General features: G+C 36.3%; 1 protein-coding gene and 2 long non-coding RNA genes across 3 annotated transcripts in view; 1 reads left to right on the plus strand and 2 right to left on the minus strand.

Moving 5' to 3' along the window:
- Nucleotides 1-1,506: 1,506 nt before the first annotated feature.
- On the minus strand, nt 1,507-3,119 carry LOC131495969 (uncharacterized). The gene is made up of 2 exons (XR_009254224.1): nt 3,068-3,119; nt 1,507-1,661 (listed from the first exon to the last, which is right to left on the minus strand). It is a non-coding gene; the product is annotated as an uncharacterized LOC131495969 (long non-coding RNA).
- Nucleotides 3,120-7,737: 4,618 nt separating this feature from the next.
- LOC131495991 (uncharacterized) lies at nt 7,738-8,261 on the plus strand. The gene is made up of 2 exons (XR_009254246.1): nt 7,738-8,052; nt 8,136-8,261. It is a non-coding gene; the product is annotated as an uncharacterized LOC131495991 (long non-coding RNA).
- A 547-nt stretch (nt 8,262-8,808) lies between these two features.
- Nucleotides 8,809-18,444, minus strand: part of LOC131496445 (ankyrin repeat domain-containing protein 26-like) — a 33,551-nt gene continuing 23,915 nt past the window's right edge. Inside the window, exons 4-7 of the mRNA XM_058701995.1 lie at nt 11,766-12,056; nt 11,009-11,226; nt 9,535-9,763; nt 8,809-8,832 (exon numbers count right to left, since the gene is read on the minus strand). Of these exons, the coding sequence (XP_058557978.1) occupies nt 8,809-8,832; nt 9,535-9,763; nt 11,009-11,226; nt 11,766-12,056 (762 nt within the window). The remainder of the gene's footprint in view (nt 8,833-9,534; nt 9,764-11,008; nt 11,227-11,765; nt 12,057-18,444) is intronic.

Below are 18,444 nucleotides of genomic sequence, written 5' to 3' on the forward strand. Positions count from 1 at the left end.
AAGTCATCTGCAGAAGAGGTGGCCTGGCACAGGGTGTCTGAGAAAGGAGATATTTACATGTCTCAAAGTACTTCCCCATAAAATACTAAATAATTGGAAAGTGGAAAGTTAACATTCCAGGCGAGAAACCTGGCAGATACTACCTCCGGTGGCCAACATTAACATCACCAGTATGGGGACAAATCAAAATTGTAGGTCACATGATAGGATGCAAAGAGTAGGTTGTAGTGATACTCTTGCTAAACATGTATGGTCTGAATTTTACCATAAGGAAGCCTAAGAAAAATCCACATTGAAAGACATTCCACATTACTGGAATTTACCCGTCAAAAGGTTAAAAGTCATGAAAGTCGAGGAAAGACAAAGGAACTGTTCTGGAGTGAAAGAGACCAAGACACACAATTCAATACATGGCTCTAAACAGGACCTTCCTTGGTATAACGTATACTACAGATAAGTGACCAAACTTAAAAAGAATTATGAGGAATAAATGATAGAATTATACTGAACCCTTGAACAAAAGAGTTTTAATGGGTGCACTGACTACACACAGATTTTTTTTTTCAGTACTGGAAATGTAATTTCTTTTATAATTTTCTTCATGGTATTATTTTCTGTAGCTTACTTTAAGAATATAGTATGATACGATAATATACAAAAGATTACTGGTAGTAGTAGTGGTTAAGTCTTTGGGGGTCAAAAGTTGTTCATGGCTTTTTGACTGTGGGGGGGCGTGGTCAGAGCCCTTAACCCCGTTGTTAAAGAGTCGAGTGTATTAGAGTTAATGTTCTGATTGTGAAGGTTGTGTGGTAGTTATGTGGAATGTACTGACTTGTAGGATTTAAATGCTACAGGAATCAGGCATCCCATTAGCAGTTTACTTGCAAATGGCTCTGGGGCGGGGGGGGGGAGGTTTTTTTGTTTTGTTTTCTCTAATTTTTCTTGTCTCTAACTTTGTTTCCAAAAAGCAAATCAAAAATAAATGAATGAATAAATAAATAAATAAATAAATAGAAAAGTTGAAAAGCCTTAGGCAAATTTTATTTCTCCATGTGGAAAGAGCTACGAATCAGTGTTTACAATTAAAATTATAGATAGGTTTTATGGTAGTATAAAAAAATTGTAATATGTACAAACATTGGCAATAGGCATAGCAGGAATATATCAACATAATGTCTAAATCTTTAGGCCCACATATAGTCATAAAAATTGGAAAATACAAAAAGCCATCCATGAACACTACTGAAGTATTAATGACAACTTGGTTGTTTGGGTGCTGTTCAAACCGCTGGTAGTGGAGTGGTCTGATGTATGTAAAACCCTCTAGTGCTGGTTTCCACGTACAAAATGTGCTTAAAAGTTAATGAGATGCCAAGAAACATAGTTTAAAATATTATAAAGATTTTCATTACACACATATGAAACAAAAATATTTTCCTTTAATCAAGACTTTGCTGTATAGTGTGTTCAATTGCGAAGCAATGAAAATGTTTTGTAAGCATCCAGTAAATTTTTTCTATTTATTTTTCAAATTGTATAATTTTTGTTCAAAATCTGTACATATTCTCGTGACGCTTTCCATACTGGATCTTGATTTAGAATTGAATCATCAGTAGATACTAAAGGATTTCTACAGGATCCTCATTCAAATTTGGTAGCAGCTGAAAAGGAAAAGAAAGAATTATCTTCTTTCTCCAAAATACTTTTCACTACAAGTGATTAAAAAAAAAGAAAAGAAAAGAAAAGAAAAGGAAAGGAAAGGAAAGGAAAGGAAAGGAAAGAAAATAGAAAAAAAAAGTTGGGGCCTTTATGAGTGTTAAGAAAAATGAAAAATACCTATGTACAACTGCAATATGAAACCCAAGATTAGTATTAAATATATTTTGCTCAGGGTTGCACACTGAATTAATTGCTATTGTGGATAAATGTCAGAGTTTCTGTTTTTTTCATTACAAGACGAAAGTACAAGATGAGGACACAGTCCACCCTGAACAATCATAAACTATAAACCGAAAAATCAAACAGGCATTTCCAAACAGAGCCAAGTGTACAGATATAAGTGACAGGTATGAAACACAGCACTACTGGAACATACGGAAGGGACATCCCAGTTTTGTGTCAATATTGTCTGCTCTTTGGTGAAGGTGATATGTCAGCTGATACCTGAAGGATAAGGAAAAAGTATGCTAGGTAGAGGGAAGAAGCACATACAAAGAGCTAGAAGTGAGGAAGAACACTTGTGCAATTAATTATGAGTAGTTTAGTTTGACAAGGTGCTAGAGCAAAGCAGCAGAGTAGGGCAAACAGTGAGAGACAAGGCTGAATCATCTGGCAAGAAGCAAACTGATTTGGGTGTTTTCATTCCATGCTAAGGAATTTGAAGTTTTACCCAAGGGCAAGAGCAATGACAAAATCAATGAGTGAAGATTGAAACCCGTTACCTGTCAATGACAGCTATATGACCTCTAATTACTTAACCAAGCATTACTAAGATTACTTTGGCTTTTGGGTCTTCTATCACTAGCAGAAACAACAATTTGATAAAGCAACCTTTTCTGAGACTTGTGCAGGTTGACAGTTCCATAGGGATGGCACCAGTGAAGGAAGATTATCGCCAGAAATAATAACAGATATATAGACTTACGGAGATTGAAAAAACTTCTTTAACGTTTATTTATTTTTGAGAGAGAGACAAACCACAAGCGGGCAGGGGCACAGAGAGAGGGAGACACAGAATCTGAAGCAGGCTCCAGGCTCCGAGCTTTCAGCACAGAGCCCTCTGTGGGGCCTGAACCCACCTGAGCTGAAATCAGTCGCCCAACCGACTGAGCCACCTGCTTGCCCCTAGACTTGTGGGAGATTTTAAAAGAGCTATGACACATGAGGACTAAATGAGGAAGAAGTGTGTTCTTCATTATGCTCATGCTTTTACATTTTTTATTAGCTATGTACAAAAAAATGTGAATGTAGTATCTATTATCCAAACAATGGAAAGGGATGCCATTTACTATTTATATTTTATTTCAGAAATCAATGATATCTAACTTCATACATTTTGGCAACATACCTTCTTCTAGTGCTCTGGTTATTCTTTTCTCCAACTCCCGCTGCGTCTGAAATAAGGCAAATATTATTTAGAATGTGCAAGGTAAGCAAAAGACATGGTAGGAATTATATATAGCTTAGGACATGTGGTCTTGAAATAATACTTGTAGAGATTAAACCAAAGTTAGGGATTGCTTAAACAGAAAAACTATCACATGAATAAAATAAATTCCTACCTATTTTATTTTAGTTTTAGATAACGGAGAACAGATACATACATACACGCACACACATATGTATACATATATACGTGTGTGTGTGTGTATACGTATATAATGTGTATGTTATATATATAATATATTATGTGTATTATATTAATATATATAATGTGTACATTATATATATATATATATATATATATATATAATGCTATTTAAGTGAGTCTGATAAAAAGCACAATTAATATTGATCTATTGAATATGTATAATCTCTGAAAAGTGATGTTGGATATTACTGGTACAAAAAAGTTTAAATAAGAATCATATTGTATACTGAATTATTACTTGGAAATGATTAGAAAAACTGCCATTTATGAAAGTTTAATCAGTTTTTTACCTTAATGAATTGTTCCTTAAAATGGGCTTTCCATTTTTTCACTTGTAGAAAAACAAAATTTTTTTTTCCAACGTTTTTTTATTTATTTTTGGGACAGAGAGAGACATAGCATGAACGGGGGAGGGGCAGAGAGAGAGGGAGACACAGAATCGGAAACAGGCTCCAGGCTCTGAGCCATCAGCCCAGAGCCTGACGCGGGGCTCGAACTCACGGACCGCGAGATCGTGACCTGGCTGAAGTCGGACGCTTAACCGACTGCGCCACCCAGGCGCCCCTAGAAAAACAAAATTTGAAGGAATGCTTTTTGCTGTTAATTTTTCAGGACTGACTCTTAAATACATATAAAATGAAGAAAGTGGGACTGTCTTACTGTCATGTGGAAATTCTACTGGCAAAAATTGAGTAAAAACGTTTTGGTATCTGTATTATGACTAAAACACTTATTTCCTTTCATATGCACACAAAGATTTCAGAAAATCTCTTTGAAGAAAGGAAAAATAGAGGGTTACAACAGTTTCCAAATTTAGCTTCTGATTTATAACTTTCTCCATTAGAGATAAGGAAAACAGTATACAATTTTCAATTGTAACTTTGTTTCCTTTCTCCAAATTAGGACCAAGTTTTGAAACACTTGACTTATTAAAGTTATGGTTATCCACTTATGAAATGTGTACGAATATTTCCAACTACAGGTGACCCATGAATAACACAGGGGTGCGGTACAGTCAAAAACCTGTATATAATTTTTCATCCCCCCAAAACTTATTACTAATAGCCTACTGTTGACCGGAAGCCTTACCGGTAACATAAACAGTCGATTCATACATGTTTTGTACAGTAGAATAAGCTAGGGCAAAAAATGACATTGAGAAAAATGGAAGGAAAAGGAAATACACTTACAGTACTGTACAGTATCCAAAAATAATCCATGTGTAAGTAAAGTAGACCCGCACAGTGCAAAACCATGCTGGTCAAGGGTCAACTGTATATTACAACTGTTCCTGTCGAGAATGGTCTTATTTAGATCTTTCTTAGACAAGGTAGCCTCTCCCTGAATGCCCCAAACGGGCTCCAAAATAGTGTATAGGACATAATCAACAATGCGGTGATAAGGATTCAAATGTCTACAAATTCGGGTGTGAGGACAAATGTTTTGGCTGACATGTTTCCCAATATTTTCAGAGACTGTTTTCCCTAATACCTTTTTTTAATTGAAGTATAGTTGACATAACAATGTTACACTAGTTTTTCAGTATACAAATTCAGATTGGACAATTGTATACACTATGCTATGCTTGCTACCATATGTGTAGTTACCCTCTGTCACCATACAACATTAATACAGTATTATTGACGATATTCCATATGCTGTATTCTTCATTCCTGTGACTTATTTACTTTATAACTGGGAATTTGTACCTCTTACTCCCCTTCATCTATTTTGCCCATACCTCTCTACCCACCTCCCCTCTAGCAACCACCAATTTGTCCTCTGTAGTTATGATTCTGTTTGTTCACTTGTTTTGTTTTTTTTATATTCCACATGTAAGTGAAATCAGATGGTATTTATTTGTCTTTCTCTGATTTATTTCACCCAGCATAATACCCTCTATGTCTATCAATGTTGTCACAAATGGCAAGATCTCATTCTTTGTGATAGCTGAGCTATATTTCATTGTATACACATTACACATTGTCTTTATCCATTCATCTCTCCATGGACACTTAGGTTGCTTCCCTATTTTGGTTATCGCAAACAATATTTCCATAAACATAGGGATGCATACAACTTTTCAAATTAGTGTTTTCATTTTCTTTGGGTAAATACGCAGCAGTGGAATTAATGAATATCTATTTTTAAGTTTTTGAGGAACCATAACACTTTTCTGACAATAGCATTATATTCAGGCCTTATAAAATGAATGGGACAACATTACTATACCAGACTTATAAAATTAATAACTCAATACCAGATGATGGGGGAAGGCTTTATTCAAACAATTTTATATTACATTAATAAATACGATATAAAATATAAACCACGTTTTTTATATGACATGACTTAAGGAGCTACCAAGGTAATGTTGCATCTTTTCCCCAAAAGCTCTTTTCCTAAATATTTACCTCTGTGACCTTTATCTTTATATCTAGGTAAAAACTGTGTTTCGATGGTGAAATAGCTTTCAAGTCCATGAATAAGAACACATGTGTACTTTTATGTATACCTTTCCATTGATCAGAAATATAAGAGTGTGAGAAAATTACACACAGAATGACTATATATCAGCAAATTTTAATTCAAAGAACATTTTTAAAGGATTTTTAATTAGAAGGATTTTCTCATTAACTGTTAGCATTCAAATATGGCCCATAGAAATCTAAGGTTCGGTTGGGGACACTGCAGGATTGAGGGGCAAGGAAGTCACAGCCGTAGTCTCCATCTCTCCTTTAGTTAGACAGCTCTACTTCTCTCTGTTTTACACAATACAGTTTAATGCAAAAAAAATACATTCTATTCTTTGAAAAAAATTATTTTGAAGGTATAAAAGTCACCAATTTAGTCAAAGTCCCGAATTTTGCATAATAGACAAAAAGGGCTCAGAGAGAATGCACTTTGCCTGAGGTCATGAATCCAACTAGATGCAGACCAGGACTACACTTGTGGTCTTACCAAGCCTAGAGTTCTATGCCAGTTACTTCCTCATAGTCAGGAAAAATATGTGTATTTTAAGTATAACTCAGAGAAAATGAATGCATAAAACGTTGCCATGTGGCTCAGTAATGCTTAGGTATGAAGCACACAATAGTAGCTCTCTAACTAAATTACAAATTTTAAAGTCATGAGTGAAAATAAAGGAACAGAAATTATGTTAACTCCTTTTAGTAGCTGTCAATTTTTAAGCACAACTTTTTAATTTTTTTTAATTTTTTTTAACGTTTATTTATTTTTGAGACAGAGAGAGACAGAGCATGAATGGGGGAGGGTCAGAGAGAGGGAGACAGAGAATCTGAACCAGGGTCCAGGCTCTGAGCTGTCAGCACCGAGCCCGATGCGGGGCTCAAACTCACGGACCCCAAGATCATGACCTGAGCCGAAGTCGGCCGCTTAACCGACTGAGCCACCCAGGCACCACAAGCACAACTTTTTTAAACCACAGGACAGAGAACTTTAAAGAGAAAATCTTTAGGTGAAGCAAGCAAGCTGAAACTGAGTAAATTCTTCCTGAAAGGATTATTTATTCCTTCCAAAGAAAATTTGATTTATCAAAATCAATCAACAAATGAGTGAACCCATGGTGTGGTTATTTATAGCAAAATTTGAAACCCAACACAGATTTCTCTTTCCCTTCTAGCATGCTTCTGCCTAACCTCTCATCATTCGTTGGTATGTACAAAAGACACAATTCACTTTATTTATATTTTAAATCCAGTCGGAATTTATAGGTGAACCTTCACTTCTCACGTGTGGACTTATCTCTCTCTCCCTCCCGACGGGAAGGGAGACTTACCTAACGGGTGAATTTGGGAGAAGGAGCTAAGCAGTGCTTATGTGTTTCTGAATCTCCTCTTTGAAAAGATGTGCCTGCCCACAGTAACATGAATTTGGGTCTTCTCTCAGCTCTGTGGTAAGCACCCGGCCCCTGGGGTGGGGGTCAAGCATTTGTTTCCTCAATTTACAAATGTGTGGGGAAGTGCCCAATTTGGGAGGAAGCCCAAAGTGGCTAACATAACCTAAATCATATCCTCCAATTTGTTAGTGTGTATTAGTAATAAAGCTACTAAGTTTATCTCCATCTCCCTGTCTCCTGTGTTCTGAATTTAGAAAGAGAAGAGCAGGGTTACTTGCCGCCTACCCAGTGTCACCTGTCACAGCTCCACCGAGAAAAATGACTAGACAACACTTACAGAAACATTCTCTTCTTCCTTGACTTCATAACTAACGTACATTGTTCAAAAGCAACGCCCACTCGAAAGAGAGAAAAAGTTGAAAGGAACCATTTTAGGAACAAACATAGAAAGTCAGACAAACCGAGGACACAGAGGAGTACATTCCAAATGAAAGAACATGAAAAAACCTAAGAAAAAAAAACTAAGTGAAACAGAGATAAGTAATGTACCTCATAAGAGTTCAAGGTAACGGTCATGAAGATGCTCAGTGAACTTGGGAGAAGAATGAATGGATCCAGTGATAACATCAGAAAGAGATAGAAAATATAAAAAAGAACCAATCAGAGCTGAAGGATACAATAACAGAAATGACAAATACACTAGAGGGAATCAACAGCAGATAAGAAGATGCAGAAGAACAGATCAACAATTTGCAAGACAGGGTAGTAGAAATCATCCAAGCCGAAAAACAAAAAGAAAAAAGAATTTTAAAAATGAGGCTAGGTTAAGGGACCTGTGGGACAACATTCAGAAATCATCGAAGCCGAAAAACAAAAAAGAAAAAAGAATTTTAAAAATGAGGCTAGGTTAAGGGACCTGTGGGACAACATCCAGTGTAATAATACTTGCTTTCAAGGGGTTCCAGAAAAAGAAAAGACAAAGGGGCAAAGAACTCATTTGAAGAAATAAAAGCTTCATTTTAAAAATTCAAATATTTGCTTGATTTAGCTATTTATAAAATGGTCTACAATCACTCATCAAGATAGTTTATAAAAATAGAAACAAAGGTGGTATAAGTCAAAAAAAAAGGAAAAAGAAAAAAGAGTGCCATACATAAGAAAGCAATTAAAGATGTATTTTCGTGTAAGAAAGTAGCAACACTTTTAACTTAAAAGAGAAATTTACCTTTTTAGTGTTACAAGTTGATTTAATTCATAAAAAGGACTTACCATGGATTCTTTTTTTTTTTTTTTTAGAGTAGCCTCCATGCTTAGCGTAGAGCCCAATGCAGGACTTGAACTCATGACCCTGAGACCAAAACCTGAGCTGAGATCAAGAGTTAGACACTGAACTGACTGAGCCACCCAGGCACCCCCATGGATTCTTTTAAATAGTAAACATTCATATGTCGTTAAGTGTTTGGAGGACGATCATTCACTGACATACAGGGTTGGACAAACTGGATTATAGCAAAACTTTCAAATGTTAGTGAACCACTGCCAACTGAAAATAAGTCCAAGCATCTAAGTGTACCTGTGGTTAGCAGGCAATAACATTTACTTTCTAAAATCAAGTTTAAATGAAAGCTTTTCAAGAAATTTAACATGGGTAAGTTTAGTTATATTTACTGAATACAGTTAATGCTAGGTGTCTCTTGTGGCACACCTGGGTGGCTCAGTTGTTTTTAGTGTCCAAATCTTGATTTTGACTTAGGTCATGATCTCATGGTTTTGAGACCGAGCCCCACATTCGGCTCTGTGCTGAGCATGAAACCTGCTTGGGATTCTCTTTCTCCCTCTCCTTTTGCCCCTCCCCTTCATGCATTCATTCATTCTCTTGCTAAAATAAAATAAAAATAAGTATCTCTTAGAAATGAGAGATCAAGGGACTAATATATATATATATATATATATATATATATATTAATATTATATTAATATTATATAATTATAGAATTAATATTATATATTAAGATTATATTAAATATTATATATAATATATTATATTATAATATATTATACATATTATGTTTTATTATATTAAAATTATATTAATATTATATAAATATAATATTATATATTATACTATATATATATATATATATATATATATATATAATTTACCTCAGTTCTTTCTTAGCACATATAATGCTGACTTTTACTTCGTATGGGCTAGTTACTTAAACAACTCAGAATTTCGCCAAATTAAAAGCAACAACTATATCTGATATCTGAAACCCAAACTAAAACAGATAATATAACTAACCTTCCACAAAGAAGTCTCCCTGTCGTCATATGACGGCCGTGGGTTTAAGGTAGGAATCACTAAGTTTCCTCTTGGAGTAAGGTTTCCATTGAGCACTAAATTATTTTCAAAATGTCCACAATATGGTGGTTCCAGGCCTGGGCTCATAGTAAGGGTCCTGAGTAAAGTTTGGTGCTGCTGTCTCTCCACAAGAAGTTTTGTATTGCTCTCTGACAGTCTCTCATTAGTCCTGTGAAGAGTAAAAAACACGAATACATTTTCTTTTTCCCTAAATCATTCCTAAATGACATACATTTTTTTAAGTTTCCATAATAGTAAATAGCATTTGCCATTGAATAGTGTTTTAACACCGAACATGTGACGGAGCACACGTACTATCTAAAATTATACTTTTAAAATTGTTCTAAAGAAATACTTATGTTTCCAGGGGGATTCCTTACTAACAATTCAAATTAGGGAAGGGAGAGAAGTGGTTATCAGTGATGTACATGGCTTAACAAATAATACTTGCTGTCTTCTGGAGTGGCTGTACTGACAGGATCCTTCAGGATGCCATTATATATACATACTTATATTTAGTAAACCTGTTTACAGATATAAAACTAAACCATCCCTCAAAGACATTTTCAAGCGTTTGCTTTCACCACTCTTGTACATTTCACTTATTATCTCAAAGAAACTGAGCATTTGACACTGAGGAATCATTGAGACCAACAATCTCTAGGGGAGATAGTAGATGACAGACGTGTGATCAGAAAGAACTAAAACAGCTACAGAGGCAATTAGCTTATAACAGTTACCAAGGCACTGGAGGCAGAATCTGCCCTTTCTGTCTTCCGTCTTCCACATGCCTCCCTCCCACCATGGTGCTCTTTTTAGCCATTTTGGGAATTATACTACCCTTCAGGCCTGTGTGAGTCTTTCTGTATTTCACCTGGATGCCTTTATGTAAAGTATAAAAAGCATAAAGGATGGTTTGCCTCAAGGCCCACTCTAGTAATCATACCAAAGATCACAATCAAGAGAATAAATGTACCAAGCTGCCAGGATGAGTAGTAGTAGTACTTGACCTTTTAGGTTAAAGATGTAATCTTCCAAAAAGAAACTCATCGACATTTCTATTTAGGGTAATTCGGACAAGCAATTTTATAATAATATACTTCTAAATGAGAAAGCTTCGAACAATCCACTTAAAGACTAGCAGATCCGATCAATGGAAAATATACAAGGCGGGGAGTGCGGGGGTGGGGGTGGGGGAAGAGGTCCTGTAAACCCGAAAAAAAGAGGAGGGATGCAAACTGTCCTGGACTAACATTTCAAAGGTAAGTTCACTTAGAAACCTCATTTTCCAAAATGACACGATCTAGTTGGCTTTCACTTCCTACTCATCTCATGATCTTGGCTCCACAGAAATTATGCTTTAGAGGCAAATTAATAAGCTAAATTTCTTGTCTATGATTCTGTTTTGACTTACCTGTTCAGCTTATTTCTCAAGGACTTTCTAACTTTTAATTCTTCTAGGTAGAGTTGCCTGTAGGTTTCCAACTCTGTTTTAGTCGAATCTTCTTGAGACATCTTCATTGTAGAGAGCTGAGATTCCAGATCTTTAATTCTAAGTTCCATTTGACTTCTCGTTGAAGCATGAGCATTTTCTCTTACCTGGTCCAAATTTTCTCGAGCTGCTGCTTGTGCCTAATGAAAAAAAAATTTACAGGATAGTTTCAAAATAGGTATAATCTGAATAATTAATTATACCTGTTTCCTTTAGTTCGGAGTCAATGTTTCAGAGAGAAATTTTAAATGCAAAAAAGCTCAAGTGTAAAATATTTATCATTAATGTCAACTGAATTAAATATGATTTATAAAATTAAAGTTCAATCATTCCTGTATTAGTATTCACACAATCTGATAATTCAAATAATAGAATCAATGAGAAAATTTTAAAAGTCAACAATAAACTTAAGAATAATCCAAGTACAGTGCAATTTTTAAATCATAATTTTTCTTTTCCTCTTAATAGTGAGACTAGTTGTTTAAATCATCATTTTTTCTTATCCTCTCGATTTTGTAGGAATAATGATGAAAACTGAAATCTTTAAAGGGAGGAACAAATGCCTCCAGAAATCTACAAATTACCATAAAGCAAGTAGAGGAAACCCCTACAATACATCTATCCAAAATGTAATTTGCAGTGAAATGAATTACAGCACATTACAGATCAATTAATTAACCTGTAAAAACAGGTTGACTTCGTGTAATTTTTCTTCTATGTCCAGTCGTGCTCTTTCTTCAATCTCCCGTTTATACTGTTCCACTTGACTGCGTTCTACCATATTCATTTCCATAAATTGTTTCAATTTTACTACTTCTTGCTGTAACTTCTTGTTGTTGCTCTCTAGTTTTTCACGTTCTTCTTCGAAAGCTTTCATTGATAATAACTCTTGTTGAAGAACTTGATTTTTTGCATCCATGTGTAGACATTTTGAAGATGTAGTTTCCAGTTCTGTTGTAAGGACATCAGCCTGCATGAATAAAACACTATAGTTTTGAGGGGAGTGAAAAGAGTCTAACTCAAAACTACTATGAATTTTTTTTCAGATTTTAAGTAATCTCTACGCCCAGTGTGAGGCTTGAACTCACAATCTCAAGATCAAGAGTAACTGAGCCAGCCAGGCACTCAAATTTTTAAATAAACTCATTTGCAATGAAATGTTACTTGTCTTAGAATGTGGAACCTTAAACAACTCAGAAAATCAAGGGCCAAGTTAAAGCCATCAGGTGTTACTGAAATAGATCTTTGCTATCATTCTCTTTTGTACACAACATTTGCACTTGATTCTATACTTTTATTTTTCTATGATTTTTTCATATCTTTCTTTCATAAAATAAGTCCCCTCTTAGGAGAAATTCTCTTAGCCCTTCCCCCATCTTAGCACTCTATAATTTTAAAAGAATTTTTAGCAATATAATATTGACTTATGTATGCCCAAGTCAAAAAGTACGTCCCAAGATAAGACTCTGGAAATAAGACTCTAATTCATGAATCTAGAAGTAATGATTCTAATGCCACGACCTGTTTCTGAACTGCAAATGTTTTATGCTAATTTGAAGTGCATTCCCAGGAGAAATGATTCTCCAGGATGTGTTAAGAAATCACATCTCCCAGTATAAAACTTTAATTGGATGATCCACATATGTTTTTGAGGCAAAAAAAAATAATTCTATACTGTTATCTTGTAATCCTTTGTTACTTTCTAGAAAATAAGAGATCATACTAAACAAAAACAACAACAACAAAACTGGCTGGAGTTTCAGTGATGCTGAGTTGGGAAGGACTTCCATCCATTCTATATGACTGGTAAGACAAGGGGAGTGGATGTGGTGGTTTTATAAATTCGTTGATACTTCTGTGAAAATCACTCCCCTTAAATATATGCTGGCTTCAGTAACTGGTTTCTAGTGAACAGAATATGCAGAACTGCTGTGATTTTAAAGGCCCGCTTAGAAAATGTGATACAGCTTCCATCTGACTTTCTTTCTCTAGGGAAGCTCACCCTTAGAACGCAGCCACCACGTTGTGAGGAATCCCAGGCTACCTAGTGAGTCTTCGTGTAGATACTCCAGCTGAGACTAGCCAACGTCCTAGCCAAAGGCCAGCCTCAACAGCCAAACACGTGCGTGAACAAGCCTTTAGATGATTCTAGTCTCCAGCTTCCAGTTATGCCAGCTGATGCCAAATGAAGAAGAAATGAGTTGCCCTACTCTGCTTTGCCTAAAATAAGATTGGTGAACAAGAGAAATGCTGTTTTGAACTACTGGTTTTGAGGTGGCTTAGTATGCGGCAGTAAATTGCTACCACAGATACTGACATTAAAATGGTGTGCTGCTATTCAAAAAAACCTAAAACTAAACTTCCTTTGAACCAGGAGGTAGGCTGAACCTGGAAAGATGTAGAAAAGCATAAGAATGAGACCCAAAAAGGGCCTCCACAAGACTCTTAGTGGAAACCTGATGGCCTGTGAAGAGGCTGACAGCAAGGGTTTCTAAGCAAGTGAAGAAAATGACACTGGAGGAAAGGGAAGTCATGCTACAAAATACCTGAAAGTAAAACGGATAGGAAAGAGAAACTAAAGAAAGACTATGCAACTTAAAGGAACCAGGACTGACTGGGTTCAAGTATCTGTTTCTCATTTACAGCCTCTCTACATGTTGAACTGTCAAATAATGCTAAAATAAAGAAATGGCTTTTGGGTTAAGAGAAAATCCAGGGTGCTACCAGGAAAACAGAAAGATCTAAGGTATGCCTCCAATTTCTTTAAGGATCTTAAGAGTATAAGATTTTTTTAAAAGTGGGTTCCACACCCAACATGGGGCTTAAACTCAGCACCCAGAGATCAAGTGTCACATGCTCTACCAACTGAGCCAGCCAGGAGCCCCAGGAGTAGACGAATTTTAAAGGCATTGTCCTAAAAGAGCTTCACAGGAAACCTGAAGCAAAAAGCTTATCTCAAAAGGACTTGGGAGGGTCGCTTTGCTAAAACACGGCATGAAATCCAGTAATATTTACAGAAAACTAAAAAAAGGTAAGAGATTTATGGTAGCAAACATACTATTTGCTACCTTGGACTAAAAGAGACCAAATAGTGCAAAATGAAAAGAGGCCTTTGGGTCTTAGAAGTCCCACAGGGAGGAAGCAGGATAAAAAAACGGCTACAAATACACCTTATGAAAAGGAAGGAACCAAGAGCTCAAGGAGTAAAGAAAGGGAAGAGACAGGAGAAAGTATTCCCGTGGTTAGGATTAAGTCCTAACATAAGAACTGACAGCAGGCATCAGGCTATATTTCCAAACTCTTATGGACTAGGGTGCTTCCCATCTTCTTTTTCTGAATGGGTGAGTCTTCAGCAGTTGACTAGAATGTTGCATTTGTGAGTGGTAAATAACTGTCGCTTTCATTCTCAAGTCCTCATATTGAGAACACTTGCACTCAAGGGGCTATATTTTAGATACCATAACCCAGGCAGCTTATCCCCACTGCACCTGATTAAGATGGTAAGATCTCGGACTCAAGCCCTGAACCTGAGGCCATGATAACTGAGACTTGCAGGAGGTATTGGAGGGGGAGGGGAGTGAATGTATTTTTCAGGTGGGAGGAATACAAACATTTGTGGCCAGTGGGTAAATTATACTGCTTTTTCAAGGTGTCCATAGGTTTTAAATATTAATTCCACTAAAAAAAAGACCATGGAACAACTTTAGTGACTTGCTCCTAATGAACAGAATATGTGACTATGATCCTGTGTGTATTCCAAGCCTAGGTGACAAAAGGCGATTCTGCCTTGCTCTGTATCTCAGGCTGCTTACTTGGAATCTAGCTCCCCATTTAGTGAGGAAGCCTAGGCCACAAAGAGGGTCTAGGTGTGTCAGTTTAAGTGTTTCTGCTGCCTCCTGAACTGAAGTCCCAGGCAACAGCCAGCATCAACCACCAGACGTTAGTGAACAAATCTTCAAGTGGATCCAGCCCCAAACCTTTCAGTTGCCCCACCTGAAGCTGAGCGGGGCAGAGACTAGCTGTCCTGGCCACACTTTTCCTAACAGATTTGTGAACAAAAGAAATCTAACCTTTGGGCAGTTTGTTAAGAAAAAAAACAAAAATGATAAATTGAAATGTGGATGAAAAAAAAAAAAGAGATAAGACACATAAACTTGTATAGGAGAAATTGGTCTCCATTAAAGTAGGATGTAATAAATGTTAAGATTAATTTACTAACAACCAATGGTGCTAATGAGAAGAAGCAGATAACTAGAAGCAAGATCTAAGAAGTTTTTCTCTCAGTTTTTCCCCAGCTAGGATCATATTAGCTGCTCATTTTCCATATATGGCCTTTATTATGTTGAGGTATGGTTCCTCTAAGCCTACTTTGTTGAAGTTTGTAACATAAATGGATGTTATAGTTTGTCAAATTATTTTTCTGCATCTATTGCAATGATATGACTTTATGCTTTTTTGAAAATTAATATGATATATCACATTCATTGATTTGCAAATATTGAACCACCCCTGGAAACCAAGGATAAATCCCATTTGGTTATAGTGAATGATTGAATGAGTTTTTTAATGTTTATTTATTTTGGAGAAGGAGCACAAGCAGGGGAGGGACAGAGAGAGAGGGAAACACAGAATCTGAAATAGGCTCCAGGGTCCAAGCTGTCAACAGAGCCTGACACTGGGCTCAAACCGACGGACCATGAGATCATAACCTGAGCTGAAGTTGGATGCTTGCCTCACTAAGCCACCCAGCTGCCTCTGCCCTCGGTGAATGATTTTTTAATGTAGTGTTTAAATGTTCAGTTTAATGTAGTGTTTAAAAGTTCAGTTTGCTTATTTTGTTGAAGATTTTTGCATGTTCATCAGAGATGCTGGCCTGTAATTCTCTCTGTGGTGTCTTTATCTGGTTTTGCTGGCATAGAATAAATTTGGAAGTTTCCCTTCCTTTTATGTTTTTCTGGAACAATTTGAAAAGGACAGGTTAAACTTTTTTTTTTTTTTTTTTTGTATTAGCTCTTCTTTACATGTTAAAATTTACGTCTGAAGGCATCTGGTCCTAGACTTGTGTTTGTTGAGAGTTTTTTTTATTCCTGATTCAGTTTCCTTGCTGGTTATTGATTTTTTTTTCAAATTTTCTATTTCTTCTTGTTTTACTTTGGTAAGTTATATATTTCCAGGAATTTATTCAGTTCTTCTAAGTTGTCCAACTTGTTGGCATACATTTTTTCACAATATTCTCTCATAAATGTTTGTATTTCTGTGGTGTTGGTTCTTATTTCTACTCTCACATTTGTGGTTTTATTTATTTTGGTCTTTTCTATTTTCTTGTTGATTACTCTGGCTAACACCTTATCAGTTTTATTAATTTTTACAAAGAACCAGCTCTAGGTTTCATTGATCTGTTTTAGTATTATCTGTTTTTTTGTTTCTCTATCATTCATTTCTGCTTTAATCTCTTTTTTTAAATTTTATTTTGAGAGAGACCACACATGAGTGGGGGATGGGCAGAGAGAGAGAGAGAGAGAGGGAAAAAGAGAAACCCAGACAGGTTCCATGCTGCCAGCAGAGAGCCCAACATGAGGCTCGATCTCACAACTGTGAGATCATGACCTGAGCCAAAATCGAGAGTCAGACACTTAACCAGTTAAGCCACCCAAGGGCCCCCTGCTCTGATCATTATTACTTGCTTTCTTATGCTGGCTTCAGGCTTCATTTGTTGTTCTTTTTCTAGCTCCTTTAGGTGTAAGGTTAGGTTGTTTGAAATTTTTCTTGCTTCTTGAAGTAGACTTATATTGCTATGTACTTCCCTCTTAGGACCACTTTTGCAGCATATCAAAGGTTTCAAACCATTGTTTTGTTTTGTTTTGTTTTTTTTCATTTCCATTTGTATACATGTATTTTTTTAAGTTTCTTCTTGTATCTCTTGCTTAACCCATTCCAGTGTAGTAGCACGTTATTTAACCTGCATGTATTTTTTTTTTGATCAATTCTTGAGAATAGTCCATGTACAGTGGAAAACAAGGTGTATTCTGTTTTAAGATGGAATGTTCTGAAAAAAAATCTCTTAAATCCAATCTGGTCCGCTCTGTCATTCAAAGCCATTGTTTCTTTTTCTTTTTTTTAATTAAATATATTAAATTTATTGTCAAATTGGTTTCCATAGAACACCCAGTGCTCATCTCAACAGGTGCCCTCCTGAATACCCATCACCCATCCTCCACTCCTTCCCACCCCCCATCAGCCCTCAGTTTGTTCTCAGTTTTAAAGCGTGTCTTATGCTTTGGCTCTCTTCCACTCTAACCTCTTTTTTTTTTCCTTCCCCTCCCCAATGGATTCCTGTTAATTTTCTCAGGATCCACATAAGAGTGAACACATATGATATCTGTCTTTCTCTGTATGGCTCAAAGCCATTGTTTCTTTGGTGATTTTCTGTTAAGATGTATTTTTTGGTGATTTTTTTGTTAAGATCTGTTGATGTAAATGGGGTGTTAAAGTACCCTATTACTGTCTTATTATCAATTAGTTCCTTTATGTTGGTTATTGTTTTATGTACTTGAGTGCTCTCATGGTGGGTGCATAAATATTTACAATTGTTAGATCTTCCTATTGGATTGTACCCTTTATTATGATACAGTAGCATTCTTTGGCTCTTGCTACAGTCTTTGTTTTTGTTTTATTTATTTTGAGAGAGACAGAGTTGGGGAGGGACATAGAAAGGGGGAGAGAAAATTTCAAGCAGCCTCCATGCTGTCAGCCTGGAGCCCAACATGGGGCTCAAAGCCACCAGCCAGAAGATCATGACCTGAGGCAAGACCTAGTCGGTCGCTCAAATGACTGAGACACCCAGGTGCCCCACAGTCTTTGTTTTAAGGACTCTTTTGTCTAACAAAAGTATCGCTATTTTTTCTTTTAACGTGATAAATTTTTCTCCATCCCCTCGCTTTCATTTTTTTTTAATAGAATTTATTGTCAACTTGGCTAACATACAGTGTGTATAGTGTGCTCTTGGTTTTGGGAATAGATTCCCGTGGTTCATCACTTATAGACAACACCCAGGGCTCATCCCAACAAGTGCCCTTCTCAATGCCCACCACCCACTTTCCCTTCTTAGCCACCGCCCCCCATCAACCCTCTATTTGTTCTCTGCATTTGAGAGTCTCCTATTTTGCCCATCTCCTTCTCTGTTTGTAACTATTTTTCCCCTTCCCTTCCCCCACGGTCTTCTGTTACGTTTCTCAAGTTCCACATAGGAGCAAAAACATATGATATCTGTCTTTCTGTGACTTATTTCACGTAGCATAAAACCTTCTAGTTCCATCCACATTGCAAGAGATAGCACGATTTCACTCTTTCTCCTTGCC

The sequence above is a fragment of the Neofelis nebulosa genome, chromosome 15, assembly GCF_028018385.1.
Source record: "Neofelis nebulosa isolate mNeoNeb1 chromosome 15, mNeoNeb1.pri, whole genome shotgun sequence".
NCBI classification, from domain to species: Eukaryota; Metazoa; Chordata; class Mammalia; order Carnivora; family Felidae; genus Neofelis; species Neofelis nebulosa.